At 46.0% G+C, this 17,754-nt stretch overlaps 1 protein-coding gene across 1 annotated transcript in view; it reads left to right on the plus strand.

Moving 5' to 3' along the window:
* The first annotated feature begins 14,212 nt into the window (after positions 1–14,212).
* LOC125436834 overlaps positions 14,213–17,754 on the plus strand; it is a 42,460-nt gene continuing 38,918 nt past the window's right edge. Inside the window, exons 1-2 of the mRNA XM_048504172.1 lie at positions 14,213–14,402; positions 15,554–15,690. Of these exons, the coding sequence (XP_048360129.1) occupies positions 14,213–14,402; positions 15,554–15,690 (327 nt within the window). The remainder of the gene's footprint in view (positions 14,403–15,553; positions 15,691–17,754) is intronic.

The following is a 17,754-nucleotide window of genomic DNA, read 5'->3' on the forward strand; positions in this document are numbered from 1 at the left end:
GGATGGCTCAAAAAAGGGAGCCATGACCTTCAGTTTGCAAGACCTGCTGTTAACAATAGGCCATTTTGGAGGCCATTATTTTAAAGCGATTCTTGCATTTTGAACCCTTTTGCCATTCCTAACTCCTACTTTAAATTATTGTTCCTTAGAGACGGTGATAAAGTCCTACGGTACACCAAACTACCTATTCCCAGAGGCAGGTGGGGGGACAGCCCTGGAAAACATCCCGTCCCTTAATTCCCTTTGGCCTAACCCACCCACAGTCCCTGAGGGATCAGGCTAGGCAGGTTCAAGCCCACCTTACAGCTAGGACAGGGCAAGACCAGGAGTGTATGTTCCATCAGCCTCTTGCTGTCCCAGCGGGGTGAAATCACTGGACACACTCTCAACCTGTGCAATGTCTCCAAGGCCAAAATAATGTTAAGGGCCAGGTGCTGACTGCCTTGTAGGGTGAGAAAAGTTACTGCACGCCTAAAGCAAAAGTACACAAGCAAGGGGTTAACACAGTGGTGGGATCCAAAAATTTTAGTAACAGGTTCCCATGGTGGTGGGATTCAAACTGTGGCGTAGCGTCCATGGGGCGGGGCACAATGGGGGTGTGGCTTGTTGTTCTGAAATGAGGGCATCTCCTGGGGCGAGGGCTGTGGCAAGGACACATGACTGCTGCACCAGGATCGCCCAGGCGGCGGGAAACTAATACGCACTTGAAGCGCAAAATCACCAATTAGTAACCCCCCTCTCGGCACACACAAATAATTAGTAACCTACTCTCGGGAACCTGTGAGAACCTGCTGGATCCCACCTCTGGGTTAACAGCAAAACAAGCTAAGGATTCTCACGATACCCATACTCTCATGGCAACAACCAGGAAGGAGCCGAGATCTTGACAGGGGCTTGACACCTCTGAAACCATCTACACGCAAAACCGATGCTCCACCAAAGAACCATCACTTCGGTTTTCTTGAGGCATTCAAAGCTATATATAACAATTTAAGTAAACTCACGATGCAAATTTAAAAATAAAGGAACCCTGATAATACACATATGAATTATTGAGATTATCTATCTATAATGCATACACATCGGTGATCAGAAGGAAGCAGGGATCCTGTAGCACTTTAGCGACAAACACCATTTATTCTGGCGTAAGCTTTTGTGAGTCGGCGCTGACTTCACCAAATGTAAGACATGTACACCCATTAGGCTGATTTGTTGATATACACAATGGAAAGGGGGCTAAGGTATGTTACAAAGAGCCAGTTACCTGCTGGCTTTCTGCTTTCCACACAGCTGTTGTTGTGTTTTTTTACCATTAAGTTGAAGTCAATTTATAGCTACCATATTTTATCTATCTATCTATCTATCTATCTATCTATCTATCTATCTATCTATCTATCTATCTATCTATCTATCTATCTATCTATCTATCTATCTATCTATCTATCTATCTATCTATCTATCTATCTATCTATCTATCTATCTATCTATCTATCTATCTATCTATCTATCTATCTATCTATCTATCTATCTATCTATCTATCTATCTATCTATTTATTTTCTGACCCACTCTCCCCTGTCACAAAAGGCTCTGAGCAGCTATTGCTATAAACGGCATGATTTTCCAGGAAAGTGAAGTCCAGAGGTGGTCTGGGTAGTGACCCTAGACTTCCTTGGTGATCTCCTTCCACCAAGGCAGAGCGGGGATTTGAATCTGGGTTTCCTAGATCCTAGACCAGTGGTGGCGAACCTTTGCCACTCCAGATGTTATTTATTTATTTTATTTTATTTATTTTAGAGTTTTTTATACTGCCCTACCCCCAAAGGGCTCAGGGCGGTGAACAACATAATTAAACAACAGGTAATTAAAACCCATTTAAAATAAAGACAGCGGTTAACATATAAAAACAGCGTCAGAAATAAAATCTCTAATAAAACCTTCCCAAAAGGGAGAGGGGGAAGAAGGGGTCCTATAGATGGTAAGGGGACCCCAGCTTAGGAGACTAGAATAGAAGAGGGGGGCACATCAGCGGCCGGACTCTCCAAAAGCCCGGCGGAACAACTCCGTCTTACAGGCCCTGCGGAACTCACCAAGATCCCGCAGGGGCCGGACAGCTGGAGGAAGAGTGTTCCACCAGGCAGGGGCCACGACCGTAAAAGCCCTGGTCCGAGTGGAGGCCAGCCGCATCATGGAGGGGCCGGGAACCAACAGCAAATTGGCCTCTGCTGAACGCAGAGGCCTAGAAGGGACATATGGGGTAATGCGGTCCCGAAGATGCGAGGGTCCCAAGCCGCGTAAGAACCATGCTGGCAGGGCTGATGGGAATTGTAGTCCATAACATCTGGAGTGCCAAAGGTTCGCCACCACGGTCCTAGACCAATGCCTTAATCACTACACCATCCTGCCTCTCTATCAGGAAGGGGGGCCGGAAAATAAGAGCAGTCCCTGGTAAACACCAGCAGATGCTGCTGAAAAGTGCTGTCAAGTCACCATGGGGTCTTAAAGGCAAGAGACATTCAAAGGTGGTTTGCCACTGCCTGACTCTGCATGGGCTGAGAGAGTTTGGAAAGAACCGTGACTGGTCGAAGGTCACCCAGCAGGCTCCATGTGGAGGAATGGGGATTTGAACCCACTTTTCCAAATTAATGGTCAGTATTCTGGAATTATTAGGAATATATTAGGAATATATTATCGTCCCCCTGACCAAAGCGCACAAGAGGATTCTGAGATGGAAAAAGAAATTAGAGAGGCCAATAAAAGCAAAATAATACCATTGGTAATGGAGGAAGTGTATTTTAACTATCCCCATATAAACTGGAAAAATGCATGTTCAGGTCATAGTAAGGAGAGAACATTCCTGGATATGCTAAATGACTGTGGCTTAGAGCAGATGGTTGTAGAACCAACCAGGGGAGATGTGATCCTAGATCTAATTCTATGTGGGACCCAGGACCTGGTGCGGGAAGTCAGTGTTGTTGAGCCGATAGGGAACAGCGACCACAATGCTGTCAGATTCAGTATCTCTGCATGCGAACAAGTGACAACTACTAATGTAGTTACATTTGCCTTCTCCAGAAAGGAAATTTCTCAAAGATGAGAGAGGATGAGTCTTGGGAAGCTGAAAGGGAAAATCAACTAGAGAGAGAGTCAAAATGTCCAAGATGCTTGGAGGTTATTTAAAACACAGTCTTAAAAGCTCAGCTGGAATGTGTTCCACAGGTTACAGGAAAAACTGGCAGCCCAGTCCAAAAAAGAAAGCCACCATGGTTAACAAAGGGACGTTGAGAGGGAAAATTCATTAGGAAAAAAAAAGATGTCTTTAAGAAAATGGAAGTCCAAACACAACTGATAAAAGAATACCAGAGAGAACACAAATGGTGGCAAAAGAGAAGCAAGAGTTAGCTGTAAGGGAGGCAAAAGGATTATGAGGAACGCATGGCTGTGAAAACGTCAAAACTCCAGCAACAAACAGTTCTTCAAGTACATCAAAAGCAGGAAGCCAGCAAGAGGAAGCGGTAAGGGCCCGTTAGATGACAAAGGAACAAAGGGGTGTGCTAAAAGATGGTGCAGAGGGAGATTGGGCAGAGGAAGCTTGAATGAATTCTTTGCATCTGTCTTTCACCCAAGAGGAGGAGTGAGGAAAATTCCCTGCACCTGGAACCAAGCTTCTTAGGAGGCGAATCCGAGGAACTAACTTGAAGATGAGTGGTAGACTATAGGGAAGCGCAAGTTCTAGCAGCCATTGATAAACTAAATGCTACCAAATCCTATTGGTCTAGATTGCATTCACCCAAAGAGTGCTCTTAAAGAGCCTCACATGAAATTGCTGATGTTCTCACTTTAATATACAACTTTATCCCTGAAATCGAAGCCTCCATCCCTGAGAGACTGGAAGATGGTAATGTCACACTGTGAAATCTTTAAAGAAAGGATCTAGGGGACCCATAAAATTACAGGCCAATGATCAGTTTGACATCTGTTCCTGGTAAATTAGTAGGAATCTGTCATTAAAGATATAAAATTATAAAACATGTACAAAAGCAAGACCCTGCTAGGGAAAAGAGTCAGCATGGCTTTTTTGCAGAGGCAAATCCTGTCTTACAAAACTTACTAGAGTTCTTTGAGGATGTAAACAGGCATGCATGTGTGGATAAGGGGGAACCAGTGTAAGAATTGTTCTACTTGGATTTCCAAAAGGCTTTTGACAAGTTCCTCACCAGAGACTGTGTGAGAAAATCCCAGCAATGAAGGTTGAATAAGAGGGGAAGTCCTCCCTATGGATTAAAAAAACCTGGTTGAGAAAACAGGGAAGCAAAGAGTGGAATTGTAAATGGGAAATTCTCTACAGTGGAGAGATGTAGGGATTGTAAGGTGTCCCCCTAGGATCCCGGATTGGGACCAGTGCTCGAATTAACCTATTCATGTAAATGACCTGGAAGTAGGGGTGGGTAGCGTATTGTTGGCCAAGTTTGCAGGAATGATACCAAATTATGTAGGGTGGTGAGAACCACAAAAGGATTACGAGGAGCTCCAAAGCGGATCCTCTGATGCAAATTAGGTGAGTGGGCTAAGAAATGGCAAATGCAGTTCAATGTAGCAAAATGCAAAGTGAAATTGCACATTAGGGGCAAAAAAAATCCAAACTTCACACTACGGCTTTAAAAGGGGTCCAATTGCTATCAGTCACAGACCAGGAGAAGGGATTCAATGGGCGTCTTAGTTGATAGTTCCTGCTGGGAATGTCAACTCAATGTATGGCAGCTGTGAAAAAGGCAAACTCTATGCTGGGGATAATTAGGAAAGGAATTGAGAATAAAACTGCAAAGATTGTCATGCCCTTCCTTATATAAAGCTGTGGTGCAGCAACGCACTTTGGGAGTACCTGTGATGTTCAGTTCTGGTCGCATACATCTCAAAAAGGATATTGAAGAGATAGAAAAAAAAGTGCAGAGAAGGACAACGAGGGATGATTGAGGGACTGGAGCACCTTCCTTATGAGGAAAGCGCTGCAGCGTTTTGGGGGGGACTCTTTAGTTTGGAGAGGAGACGTCCTGAGGGGGGGATAGGGGATAAGGATTGAGAGTCTATAAAAATTCATGGCATGGGGTGAGAAAATGTTGACAGAGAGAAATTTTTCTCTCTTTCTCAATGGGAATACGGTAGAACCAGGGGGGCATTCATTGAAAATGCTGGGGAAGAATTAGGACTAATAAAAGGAAACACTTCTTCACTTAACGCGGTGGGATGATTGGTGTTTGTAATATACTGCCACAGGAGGTGGTGATGGCCACTAACCTGGATAGCTTTAAAAGGGGCTTGGACAGATTTATGGAGGAGAAGTCGATTTATGGCTACCAATCTTGATCCTCTTTGATCTGAGATTGCAAATGCCTTAACAGTCCAGGTGCTTGGGAACAACAGCCGCAGAAGGCCATTGCTTTCACATCCTACATGTGAACTCCCAAAGGCACCTGGTGGGCCACTGCGAGTAGCAGAGAGCTGGACTAGATGGACTCTGGTCTGATCCAGCTGGCTTGTTCTTATGTTCTTATGTTCTTATTCTGAACCACTATACCACACTCCCTCTCCCATCAAACTACTAACCAGGGCTCAATCTGCTTAGATTCCAAGACCTGATGAGATCAGGGTGGCCTGGGCTGTCCAAGTCAGGGCACCCATCTGTTAAAGATACAGAAAGCTAGACAGGCAAAGCAAAACCCTAAATTTCATCTCTGCCCAGGCTCCTTAGAGTGATGTGGCTCAGCCATCCTACCTGCCTCCTTCCCAGTGGTGGGATCCAAAAATTTTAGTAACAGGTTCCCATGGTGGTGGGATTCAAACTGTGGCGTAGCGCCAATGGGGATGGGCGGGGCATGACGGGGGCGTGGCCGGGCATTCCTGGGCGGGGCTGTGACAAGGACACAGCCGCTGCGCCAGTCCTTGGGCGGGAAACGAATGCACGCAGGCGCAGGCTGCCACGCACGCCGGTGCACCTCCTGCTAGACTGCTTCAAGTTCTGCGCGCTACTGCTGACAGATTCCCCCTATGGAAAGTAGACTCTGGGAACATACAGAATTAGGGATGCCAGCTTCCAGGTGAGAACAGGGAATCCCCCAGCTCATCTCCCAAGCTACAGAGATCAGTTTCCCTGGAGAAAATGGATGCTATGGAGGCTGTGGTGGTCTATGGCCTTGTACCCAACTGAGGTCCCAGTCCAGTGGTGGGATCGAAAAATTTTAGTAACAGGTTCCCATGGTGGTGGGATTCAAACTATAGTACATGTAGCAACCAATGGGAGCTGGGTGGGAGACACAGTGAGAGCGTGGGCGGGCAATTCCCAGAGGAGGCAGGGCTGTAGCAGGCGACTTGGCAACCTTCGCATGTGCCGGTCCTTTAGGCTGAAACTTGAATACCTTGAGCATGCGAGGCTGCCACGCACGCCGGCACACCTCCTGCTAGACTGCTTCAAGTTCTGCGCGCTACTGCTGAGAGGAGGGGCGTAACTAAGGCGAAAATCACGTGGCAAAATCACCCATTAGTAACCCCCTCTCGGCACACACAAATAATTAGTAACCTACTCTCGGGAACCTGTGAGAACCTGCTGGATCCCACCTCTGCTCCTTCCACCTCTTACTAGAACTGTTCCTGCGAGTTTTCCAATATTTCTTGCAACAGCAATATGCAGTCCTATTGAAATTGGGCACTGAAAAACTAATCCATATTTGTTGATTATCACTCCTTGGCTACCTGAGCATGCACCAGCAAAGCAAGGAGTAGAGCGCTGGAGATGGTAGAATCACTTGATCAGCAAGTAAAAACAGAAATGAATTATCGAGCAATAAAGGCCGCAAGAAATAAGCAGTGTAGCTCCTTTATAATAATTGTTTACCAAAAGAGTTGCCAACTCATGAAAAACAGAGTTCTTGTACCTGGGCGGCAATCAAGGGTGGGACGTAGGGTTGACATTTTCCAGGTAGGGTCTGGAGATACCCCAGAATTACAACTGATCTCCAGATGCCAGAGATCAGTTTCCCTAGAGACAGTGGCTGCTTTGGAGGCTAGACACTATGGCATTATTCCCTGGTGCTCCAATCCCATCTTTCCCAAAACTTCACCCCCAAATCTCCAGGAATTTCCTAACCCAGAGTTGGCCACCCGAGTGAGCCTTGAGTGTGGAGTCAGCCAAAAAAAGTGGCAGATGCTTCAGCAAATGATCTATCTGTTTGGTCCTTTTACTGACTGATCCCCTCCTTTTATCAGGCCTTGCCCTTCAGCCCCACTCAGCTTATTGTTTTGAGCCGAGGAGATTTATAAGGGACCTTAAGCCAGAGTGGGAACCTACTGACTCTCAGATGTTCAGGAACTATAATTCCCTAATCAGCCCTGCTGTCAGCATGGCCAATTAGTTCCCATGCTGGTGAAAACTGATAAGTGTGGATGAAACCTGGGATCCTATAAACTCCAAGTGGTGGGATCCAAAAATTTTAACAGCAGGTTCCGATGGTGGTGGGATTCAAACAGTGGTGCTGCCGCACACACGTACCTCCAGTCCCTATTGGGCAGGGAGGTTGCTTTAGTAACCCCTTCTCAGCACTCATTGGTCGATTCCCCACTTACCATCTGCTGCGCGCTACTCTTGCAAAGTAGCGTGGGGTCCAGCAGAACTCCCCACTACTGGAGCGACGACAACACAGCCGCCCCAACTCTGCAGCTCTCGCGCCCCCTCAGCGCACGTCATTTCTGGCACTCCTCAAAACGGCGCCTTTTGATGACCCCGCGCAGAGCGCGGGGCAGTGGAGAAGCCCAGGGAACACGACCCCCGCGCCAGAAATGAGCGTTCTGAGAGTAGCACGCAGCGAACGGTAAGTGGGGAATCAACCAGAAAAAATTAGTAACCACTTCTAGAGAAGTGGAGAGAACTGGTTGGATCCCACCTCTGTTTACGCCACTAACCAATATGTGTTCCATCCATTATATGTCAGCCCAGATTGATCAAACAAATTTCAGTTTCCTACTACTTTATTTTTTATTTATTATTGGGTTTTATATACCGCCCTACTCTCGAAGGGCTCTGGGCAGTGCACAACAGAACTTTACAACATATACAACGAAAACCCATTAAATTAAAACACAGCGGTCAATATAATAAGTGGCGTCCAACAATAAAAACCCTTATTAAAACCCTCCCAAAGAGGGGGGAGGAAGAAAGGTGGGTCCCTTAGATGGTAAAGGGACCCCAACACAGGAGAATAAAAGGGGGGGCACTATCAGCGGCTGGACACTCCAAACGCCTGGTGGTCTTACAGGCCCTGCGGAAATAAGATCCTGCAGGGCCCGGACAGGAGCTAAGTATATTTGTCTTTTGCACATGGCTGTAAAGGTACAACAATTAAATGAAAACTCCGTGTTTAGGAGCAGTTCAAGGTTTTGTACTTCTCTTCAAAGCTCTAACAGTCTGACCCATGTTTCTGTGGGACCACCTTCTCTGATAAACCCCCCAGAATGCTTTACAGCCCTCACAAAACAACTTGCTAGCCCAAGAACTACCCAGCACTGGCCCCAGCCTGGTGGAATTCTCTACTTGATGAGATCTGGGCCCTGCAAAACTTTGTCCAGTTCTGCGGGGCCAGTAAGACTTCGCTCCTGTGTTCATATAAATACATTTATCATCACATTGTCAAAAGGCATTTGCTTCTGGGGTCATCTATTCCAGTTTGGAAAATTCCTGGGGTTTTGGATACGGTACCTCAGAATGGCAGACTCTGGAGAAGGGAAAAAACTCAGCAGAGATATGATGCCATACACTTCATCCTCTAATGCTGCCATCCTCTCCTGGGAAACTGATCTCTGTAATCCGGAGATCAGTTCTAATTCTGGAACAAATCCAGACCTCCACCTGGAGTTGGTAACCAGTTGTGGCCAAGCCACACTCATAACTGCAGGCAAGCCTGTCTGGTTCAGAACAACACAATACTGTTTTGAAAACAGAAATTTGTCTTCTTGAGTGGAGACATCTGGATTTTGCTTAGCAAAGGGGCAAGTGGGGGCAGCAGCTAACTGAGATTAATTGGTATAGACTGAGCAAGGGGTACGTGATCTTCTGTCTATGAGCCAAAAAGTTTCATTCCTTTGTTTGACAGTTCAGGGGTTGAGAGGAGAGGACTTGCAAAGAAGCCAAAAAAGAAAGAGAAATTACAGGATGCCCTAAGGATTTGTAATGGACCCTTTATTCTATGTAATAGATTTTATAATGATTTGTGAAAGATGGGGAGCGGGAGAGAGAGAGAGAGTGATGATAGAGTGAATTTCCAGGTATTGCAAAAACCATCTGCTTCTGTAAAGGATGTATATCTGCAGCTGGGATGTAAGCCAGCCATTTGTAAGCTGAAGGACCACAGAAAATAGTTGAAAAGCTGGGCAGGTTGGTGGTGCTCTGTGGGTGGGTGCGGGTGAGGATGGGGGTAAGCTAGAAAGATTTTGGAATGGAACTTGAGAACAAGTGAAGGGAACATGAGCAGAGAGGTTTTGACAGTGGCAGGACCCAAATATGTGGGGAGGGGAAAACAGATACACTTTTTCTGGGGCTAAGGGATGAAGCTCCAAATGCAACACATTGAAGGTCAACAGGTATATTTATATATGTAATCCTATTTGCAGAGTAACGAGCAGAATGTAGCTTGTGCGCCACTTTAAAATAAAAACAGCTATCTTGGTAAGGATCAGCCTTTTTACCTCAGAAATCATAAACAAAAGAACTTTATTTATACTGAGAGAGAACTTTATTTATACTAAGTGATTCTTTGCCAATGCTAAAGTTGCCAACCTCCATGTTTTAATTGGGATTATTCGATTGTTTTAATTGGGATTATTCGATTGTTTTAGTTGCAATGTATTGTGTCTGGTTGCCTGTAAACCGCCCTAAGCCCATCGGGGGTAGGGCGGTCTACTAAATCAAATTTATTATTATTATTATTATTATTATTATTATTATCATCATCATCATCATCATCATCATCATCATCATCATCATCATCATCAACAACAACAACAACAACAACAACAACAACAACAACAACATAAAATTTCTTAGTGGGTTGTTGTGGGTTTTTCAGGCTGTGTGGCTATAGTCTGGTAGTTTTTGCTCCTAACGTTTCACCTGCATCTATGGCTGGCATTATCAAATGCGTATGTCCCTGTGGTGTGGCGAGAAACACATCTTACCATGTCATGCCTTTGAAGATGCCAGCCATAGATGCAGGCGAAATATTAGCAGCAAAAACTACCACACCGCAGCCACACAGCCTGAAAAACTCACAACCACCCGCTAAGAAATTTTTATATGAAGATGCTCAAGTTGCCAACCTCCATGTTGATGGAGTTCTCCTGGCTCACATCTTCTGTACTGATCAACATACAATCGGGGTATATCAACACAAGGACATCCACTCATTAGTTAGGAGGAGGGAGCAGGCTGGTGAAGACATTTGGCAGAATAGTGCCTGCACGTTCCTCCTTCTCTACAATTAGGAGGATTGAAAATGAAGAAATGATGTACAAATGCTCCAAATCTGAACGAGCATGGCCATATAGCATTCTCACCGGACTCATCCCATGAATTCCATCTCTTCTCGTTGTCATGGCACCAAGCAACTGTTTTGAGTGAGGCCGAGGCTTTTTCTGAAGCTGGAGGAGAGGAGCGAGGCAGGTTTTCAAGCCTCACTTCACCTCACAGAGTAGAGGCAGTTGAGAGACGGTGGTTTTTAAGTATACTGCTTTTTGTGTTGCGGCAAACGAAAGAGTATTGCGATGTAAGTTTCCGTGGGGTAGAGACTTTGAAATATACTTCATGGGCATAGCTCAGCCTTACAACAGCTGTGTAAAGGAGGCCGACCCTTTGTTCTTTGCTGTATTACAGGTGGACAGCTACTATTATTTTTTAGTATTATTTAGTAGTATGGGATTATAGAAGGGAGAGGGGGAGAAAAAGAAGAAAGAAAGCAAAAGCATATATGGTTAAGGCAGAAAGACCATCAGTGTAGGACCATCAGTGAGCCCTTCGGTGGTAGGGCGGTTTATATAATAATAATAATAATAATAATAATAATAATAATAATAATAATAATAATGAGAAGCAACTGGAAAAACTTACACGATACGAGGATTTAAGGACTGAACTACAAAGACTCTGGCACAAACCAGTAAAGGTGGTCCCAGTGGTGATCGGCACACTGGGTGCAGTGCCTAAAGACTCAGATGACACTTAAAATGTCCCAACGCTTGACAAAATCACCATATATGTCAGTTGTACCAAAGGCCGTACCCTACTCCAGCTCTACTTGCATTAGATAAATTGGCCGATACATCACACAGTCCTAGATGCTTGGGAAGTGTCCGACGTGTGATATAATACAAAATCCAGCATATTGATCTTGTTTGCTGTGTATAACTGTTTTTGTATCAATATAATAACAACAACAACGATTATTATTATTATTATTATTATTATTATTATTATTATTATTATTATTATTATCCTATATTTAAAAATCACCTCATGACTTGAATGGCAGTTTGCCTGAGACCCAACATGACTGAAATAATTTTTTTAACTGTAGAAAATGTATTGAGGTGAGCAGAGTTAGATGTGAAGGGTATATCTAGGGGCCATATGGAGGTAATAAGCATTATACTTTTCTATCTTTACTTTTTCTGTTGACAATATTGAATGCAGGGTCTGGGGAAGGGGGATATATGTGGGTCAGTGATCGGGTGCCTGATTTGCTTGCAGAAGATTTTAGCTTCAATGCCTGTCATTTATAAGTTAAAAAATCCAATTATACAATTTTCAGATTGACAAGAAACTGAAATTGTTGCAAGAGTTTTTAGATGTTGAGGAAGAACTAGGATTTGAAGGATGCAGTTATAATTATTGTCAGTGGGGCACAGGGATAAAGTGTTGGTAGGGGTTCAATCTCGTTGCGGTAACATAGTAGAACCCATGTAAAAAGAATCAAAATTTTTGACATGAGGTTGCCATATGCCAGAGGCGTATCTAGGAAAAATGTAACCTGGTGCAAAATCTGAGTTTTCTGGGGGGTTGGGGGGCTTATGGACGGCCGCCCTCCCCCACCACAACCAAACCATTTTTTTTGCACCAGGCAGACAGCCTTGCTAAAAAGTAAGCCCCACTGAATGGCACAGGATTTGGTTCCCAGAAAAAAAAACACTGCAAGATTCCTGCTTTTGGGAGGGGGAGAAATCTGTTGCCATGACACCCCCCAGTTCTATGAACTGCTCAAGATGATGCAGTGTTATTGTCCTTGTCCAGTATTGGCCTTAAACGCCTAATGTACAGTTTTGCTAATTATTGCGAAGAGAACAGACTGGAAATTAACTATGCTAAAACTAAAGTTCTCATTTTTGCTAAGAGTTGGAAGCCCATGTCCTGGCGAATTAAGGGCCACAAAATTGAGCAGGTCAAATATTTCCGATACCTTGGCATTTGCTATAGGTATAATCAGAGGCATACCAGGGGTAAATGGCACCCGGAGACAAATTGTCTTCAGGATGCCCCCCCCAAGGAGGCCTCTGCCCTGCCCCGCCCACCTCAGCTCCACCCACATTGCCCTCTGGAGGCCCAGCTAGCAGGGGGGGAGGGAGGGAGAAGGAAGAGAGTCCACAAATGGCTGAGGTTGAGAGGAAAACTTGGAGGCAGCAGGAAGTCCCTGCTGTTTCATCATTTTAGCATTACTTGCCTCAAGGCCAAGGGGCCAGAGCTACTGAAAACGATGGAGACAGCAGGGACTTCCTGATCCGCAATCGAGACCCGATTTTAAGCCCCCATGTGACCAGAAGAGTGGCGCCCGGGGACAAGGGGTACCCCTTGTCCCTAGGCAGATACGCCACTGGGTATAATCTGTCATGGTCCTCACAGCGACTAGCAGTAACTACCTCGGCACATACCAACATGACAGCAATATATCGCTTTTTTTTACAGTAAAAGCAATCAATACATTCCTGCGGCTTTGAAGGTTTTTGAGGCTAGGATTGGCTCCTTGCTACTGTACGGTTCCCCCATTTGGATTTCAGCACAGTAAATAAAATCATTTCAATTTATTCACATTCCAAATTCCTTCCGAAACTAATGGGGCTCCCTAGATGTATTATTCCCTTATGCTTTCTGCGTTGTGCATAGAGATGGGCCCAAACAATAACTCTAGAAACCTTAGCATGGATAAGGGGCCATAAAATATTGGCTGCATATACATTTTTTCTAGTAGGATCCAATAGCTATATTCCCTCTCTGAATTATCCAAGATTCAAACTTTATTTCACAATGAGTATACTTTGATCTTTTGAAAGGTTGGAAGCTATTAGTTTCCCCCTTGGAATCCTCCTTATGCTCCACAAAGGTGGGAAGCATTTTCAGAGCCTAAGTTAAGAATAGGCTCTTGAATCTTAGATTTTCATAATTTGACTCTTGCTGCCAAGACAACCTGTTCTCCGACTACATTATTAATCCAGCATGCGAGCGTGGAATTATGGCAACTATATCTTACGTCTGCTGAGATTATCGAGTCCCACCCAGAGTCAGAGAGCCTTGGCTACTGCAAGATGTAATGTGCTGCCATCAGCTCTGCTGGAAGGGGAGTGGGAAGATTTAAGAATTATGGAACGTTCCTAAAAGAGCTTTGAAATTTCATGTGATATGACCCACGGTTTGGAAACACTTGACCATTGCCTTTGTTTCTATGCCCTAAATCACAATAAGATCGCATAAAATACATGAATTCCATTTTCTTGTGAAAATGATTTCTCAGTGGCATGAGTGTTTATAAGATACCCAATCTCACAGACAGCTCTGATGTGCTCTTTTGTGAAACTGTTGCAAATTTTATACTGGAAATTAGTAGTTTTAACTGCATTTCTTAACCTTGTTTTGTTTTAAAATTTTGTCCTGTTTTATATGCCAATAAAGGCTTGTGTTGTTATGAACTGCTCAAGAAACCAGTTGCAGCCAGGTAGAGGCCAGAGGTGGCAAAGAGGACAGATCCTTTTCAGATCGGCAAGAAAAGGGGTGTGGCGGATAGATGTTGGGGGGAGAGCAGGGACAGTCAGCCAGGGAAACCTGGGCTAAGCCCACAGGAAGTTCCAGCCTGGCCGACTGTCCCTGCCCCCCCCCCAAATTGGCTGCTTCCACATCCATTTAGCCAATGCGCATCCACAATCCCCTTTCCCACGCTGCTTCAGCCATCCTATTCCGCTTCCCCACTTTGCAAAAAGTTCTTTCTTCCCTCCACCCTAAGGAGCCCTTGTCCAGCTTCAGCGCCCAACTTTTCCAGCCAGGGCCTGCTCTGATCCACCTCCCCAGGCATCCTGGTGCGCTTCCCTCCCAGCAGGCAAGTAAGCAAGCTGTCAGACTCTGGATATAATGATCCAAATCAGACTCTGTAACTTGATGGTTAAGAAGTCTTTATTGGTAGACCCCATATGTCCCGGCTCATCCTCTGCGATCAGCAGAGGCGAATCTACTGGAGATCCCTGGCCCCTCGATGACGCGGCTGGCCTCCACACGGGCCAGGGCCTTTATTGTTCCTAACCTGGCACCAGCCTGGTGCGAACACAGTACCATCAGCTATTCGGGCCCTCGCAGGACCCTTGGAGAAGTTCACCTGAAATGGGGCCTGTAAAACCGGAGTATTCCACCCGGGCCTTTGGAGAGCCCAGCCGCCGATAATGCCCCGCCCTCCCACGCCCTTGCTAGTAGGGTCCCCTAACATCACTGGGACCCCTCCTCATTTTTGGAAGAGGGTGGTATATGGGTCTCGTGGGCCCTATTTTAGAATGTACCTGTTTTAAGATTTTTATTTTTTTGTATGATTCTGTGTTGTTTACCGCCCTGAGCCCTCCGGGGATAGGGCGGTATAGCAAGTTCAATAAATAATAATAATAATAAATAGACACACTGGTAAGAGGGGAAAAAGCTGGTTCTGCTGCCAGAACCTTCAAACAACCCCAGTATATCAAAACCCGTTCCTCCTCCCTCCTCCCTTGCCCATATTACTCCCTTGCCCTTGCCCATAATACTATCCCCAGTTACAGAAGGTGCGAAGGGCAGGATGTAAGATGAACCCAAGGTCAGAAGAATGAGATAAAGCCTTTGGTCTTAGCTGGTCTGGAGTTTAATAGGAGGGAAAAGAACCCGAGATTGAGGTGAGATAAGAGTGGCAGTGGCAGCGAGAGCCTCTTCTCAGGAAAACATAAGTTATTTGCCCAACTCAGTGAAGCTCCCCTCCCCCCCTGAGTACCTCTTTCTGAGTTAGCTGCCAGGCTCCCTAGCCCTGACACACAAGCGACCAAGCCTCAGCACACAAGCGGCCCTGTAAACCCTGTGTGCACTTTCTGGGCCCGCACCAAACTCAGCTGGGCTACACCGCCAAGCATTCATGCCAGGAAACCTGCCTCCCCCACATTGCAACAATTGCAATTCCGGGGCCCGCCTCCCACACTCCCCCCTTGCATTTTGCACTGCCTCCTCTGGAATGGCGTCCCAGCTGGACGAGAGCGGCCACCGCAGGTGGCTCAGTTCCTAGGACTCTCCCACAACTTCGCACCTCCCACAGGGACTCACTGGCAGGTGCAGGGGCTCCGGGCCGGAGTCTTGAAAATGTATGGAGCCAGGAAAAAGAAGGTGAGGTACGGGGGGCGATTTTTCACTCCCCAAGTGACTAAATGGCCGTCGCCTGGGGACTTTCACCCCATATGTCCCCCTGGGTGGTACGCCCCTGTCATATGCTGAATTAGTCCATTGGTGCATCTAGCTCTGGCTTGTATAATCAGTCCTGCTGTCCAGAGTCAGACAAGATTTTCCTAAGAACTTGTTGTAGGACATGATAATGATGGAACTTGAGTGAGGGACATGGTGTGTGCAAAGTGCTCTAAGCTACAGTTTTGCCCAAAATGTGGCCTTATGACAAACCGCAGTTAATACATACCTCAGTCAAAGTGCTCTAAGCTACAGTTTTGCCCAAAATGTGGCCTTGAGGATTTATGATATGTGGAGATGCCCACATGCCTTCTGTTCCCCCAACAGATTTCTGAATGAAGAAATCTGTGCACAGTGTTGGAGAGGACGATGCACTCACAGACAAGGTAATTGTAGGATTTCCAGCACTGAGTTGGGAAATTCCTGGAGATTTGGCGGTGGAGCCTGAGGAGGGTGGAGTCTGGAGAGGGGAGGGACCTCAGCAGGGTTTAATACCACAAACTCCACCCTCCAAAGCAACCGTTTTCTGCAGCCAGGGAACTAATCTCTGCTGTGTGGAGATCAGCTGTAATTCTGGGAGATCTACAGTGCCTACCTGGAGGATGGCAACCCTAACTTTGTTTCATATTATCCCTGAAAGGTCAGGGATACCCTTGACCTCACTCTTCATATCTCACGGTACCCCTGCCACCACTCCCCACCTTCCCCTCCCATTGCCCCTGCTTGCCACACCCCTACCTTCCCCTCCCAGGGTGAAGGGAAGCATTGGGGGGGGGGGGGGTGGCTGCTGACCTTGCGGCAGGCCCTATGGGCCAGCTCCATGTCCTTGCTGGCGCCGGTGGGAGACATCACAAAAATGAGGGGGGGGCAGCAGTGTTGCCACGGTACCCCTGGGACATGCTCACGGCACCCCAGGGTACCACGGAACCCTGGTTGAGAATGGCTGATCTAAGTTGTTCCTCAGATGTTTGAAATCACCAATTTAAATGTACCTGTATACATTCCTATCCCCTCCTAGGCAATCTTGTTTTTAAAAAAAATAATGTCTTCCATTGCAGGCAAATAAGGCATCCCCCAAAGGCCAAAGACAAACTAGTGGTAGATCAGTGACAGAATGTAGAGACATCCCTTTATATTTAACAGCGTTAGGGAACTAGCTGTTTGGGAATTTTCCCTAAACAACACGAGCTTAGTTCTATAACAAGACTGTTTATCATATTAAAGTTGTTGTATGCCATTCCTTATTCTGGTATTCATTATCTCTGGACACAGAAATATTTCAGGTGGAGACTAACAAGGAACTTTTGTTTTTTTTGGCCATCAAGTCAAAGGCGACTTACGGCAATCCCTCAGGGTTTTTAAGGCAAGAGACATTCAGAGATTGTTTGCCATTCCCTGCTTTTGCATCACGCCTGTAAAGAACCAGTAACGACCAGCCAAAAGCAACTGTATGAAGTTCTTTATTGAGCTGGCATTCGTAGTCAAGACAGACAATGCAGGAACTGGCTTCCCAAGACCCAAGCAGCCGCTTTTACGGGCTTCAGACAGGTTCCCGCCAAGAACAGACAGATAAGAAGCAATCCAGTTTCTCACAGAGAGATTCTCACAGGCAAGCAAGCAGCAACTGATAACTACTCTGGGCGCCCTGCCAAGCACCACAGCAGAAATCTACCCAAGGTTAAACAGCAACCTTACAACGCCTCTGGTATTCCTTGGAGATCTCCATCCAAGTACTTGCCTGGGTTGGGGCTGAAAGTATGTGATGGGCCCAAGGTCACCCAGCACATTTCCATGGCAGAGTGGGGAATTTGAACCTGGTATCTCAGATCCTATCCCCCCATCTTAACCGCTATACCATGCTGGCTCTCTACAACTCCAGCCATTAGCCACATGTCTGAACACAACAATCACACATCCCACGTTTCGTGGTGTTGCAGTGGAGCAAGAACCTGCTTGGAAAACATGGATCCTCATGGATCATGATTTTTC

Source organism: Sphaerodactylus townsendi, linkage group LG01 (assembly GCF_021028975.2).
Source record: "Sphaerodactylus townsendi isolate TG3544 linkage group LG01, MPM_Stown_v2.3, whole genome shotgun sequence".
In the NCBI taxonomy this organism is placed as follows: Eukaryota; Metazoa; Chordata; class Lepidosauria; order Squamata; family Sphaerodactylidae; genus Sphaerodactylus; species Sphaerodactylus townsendi.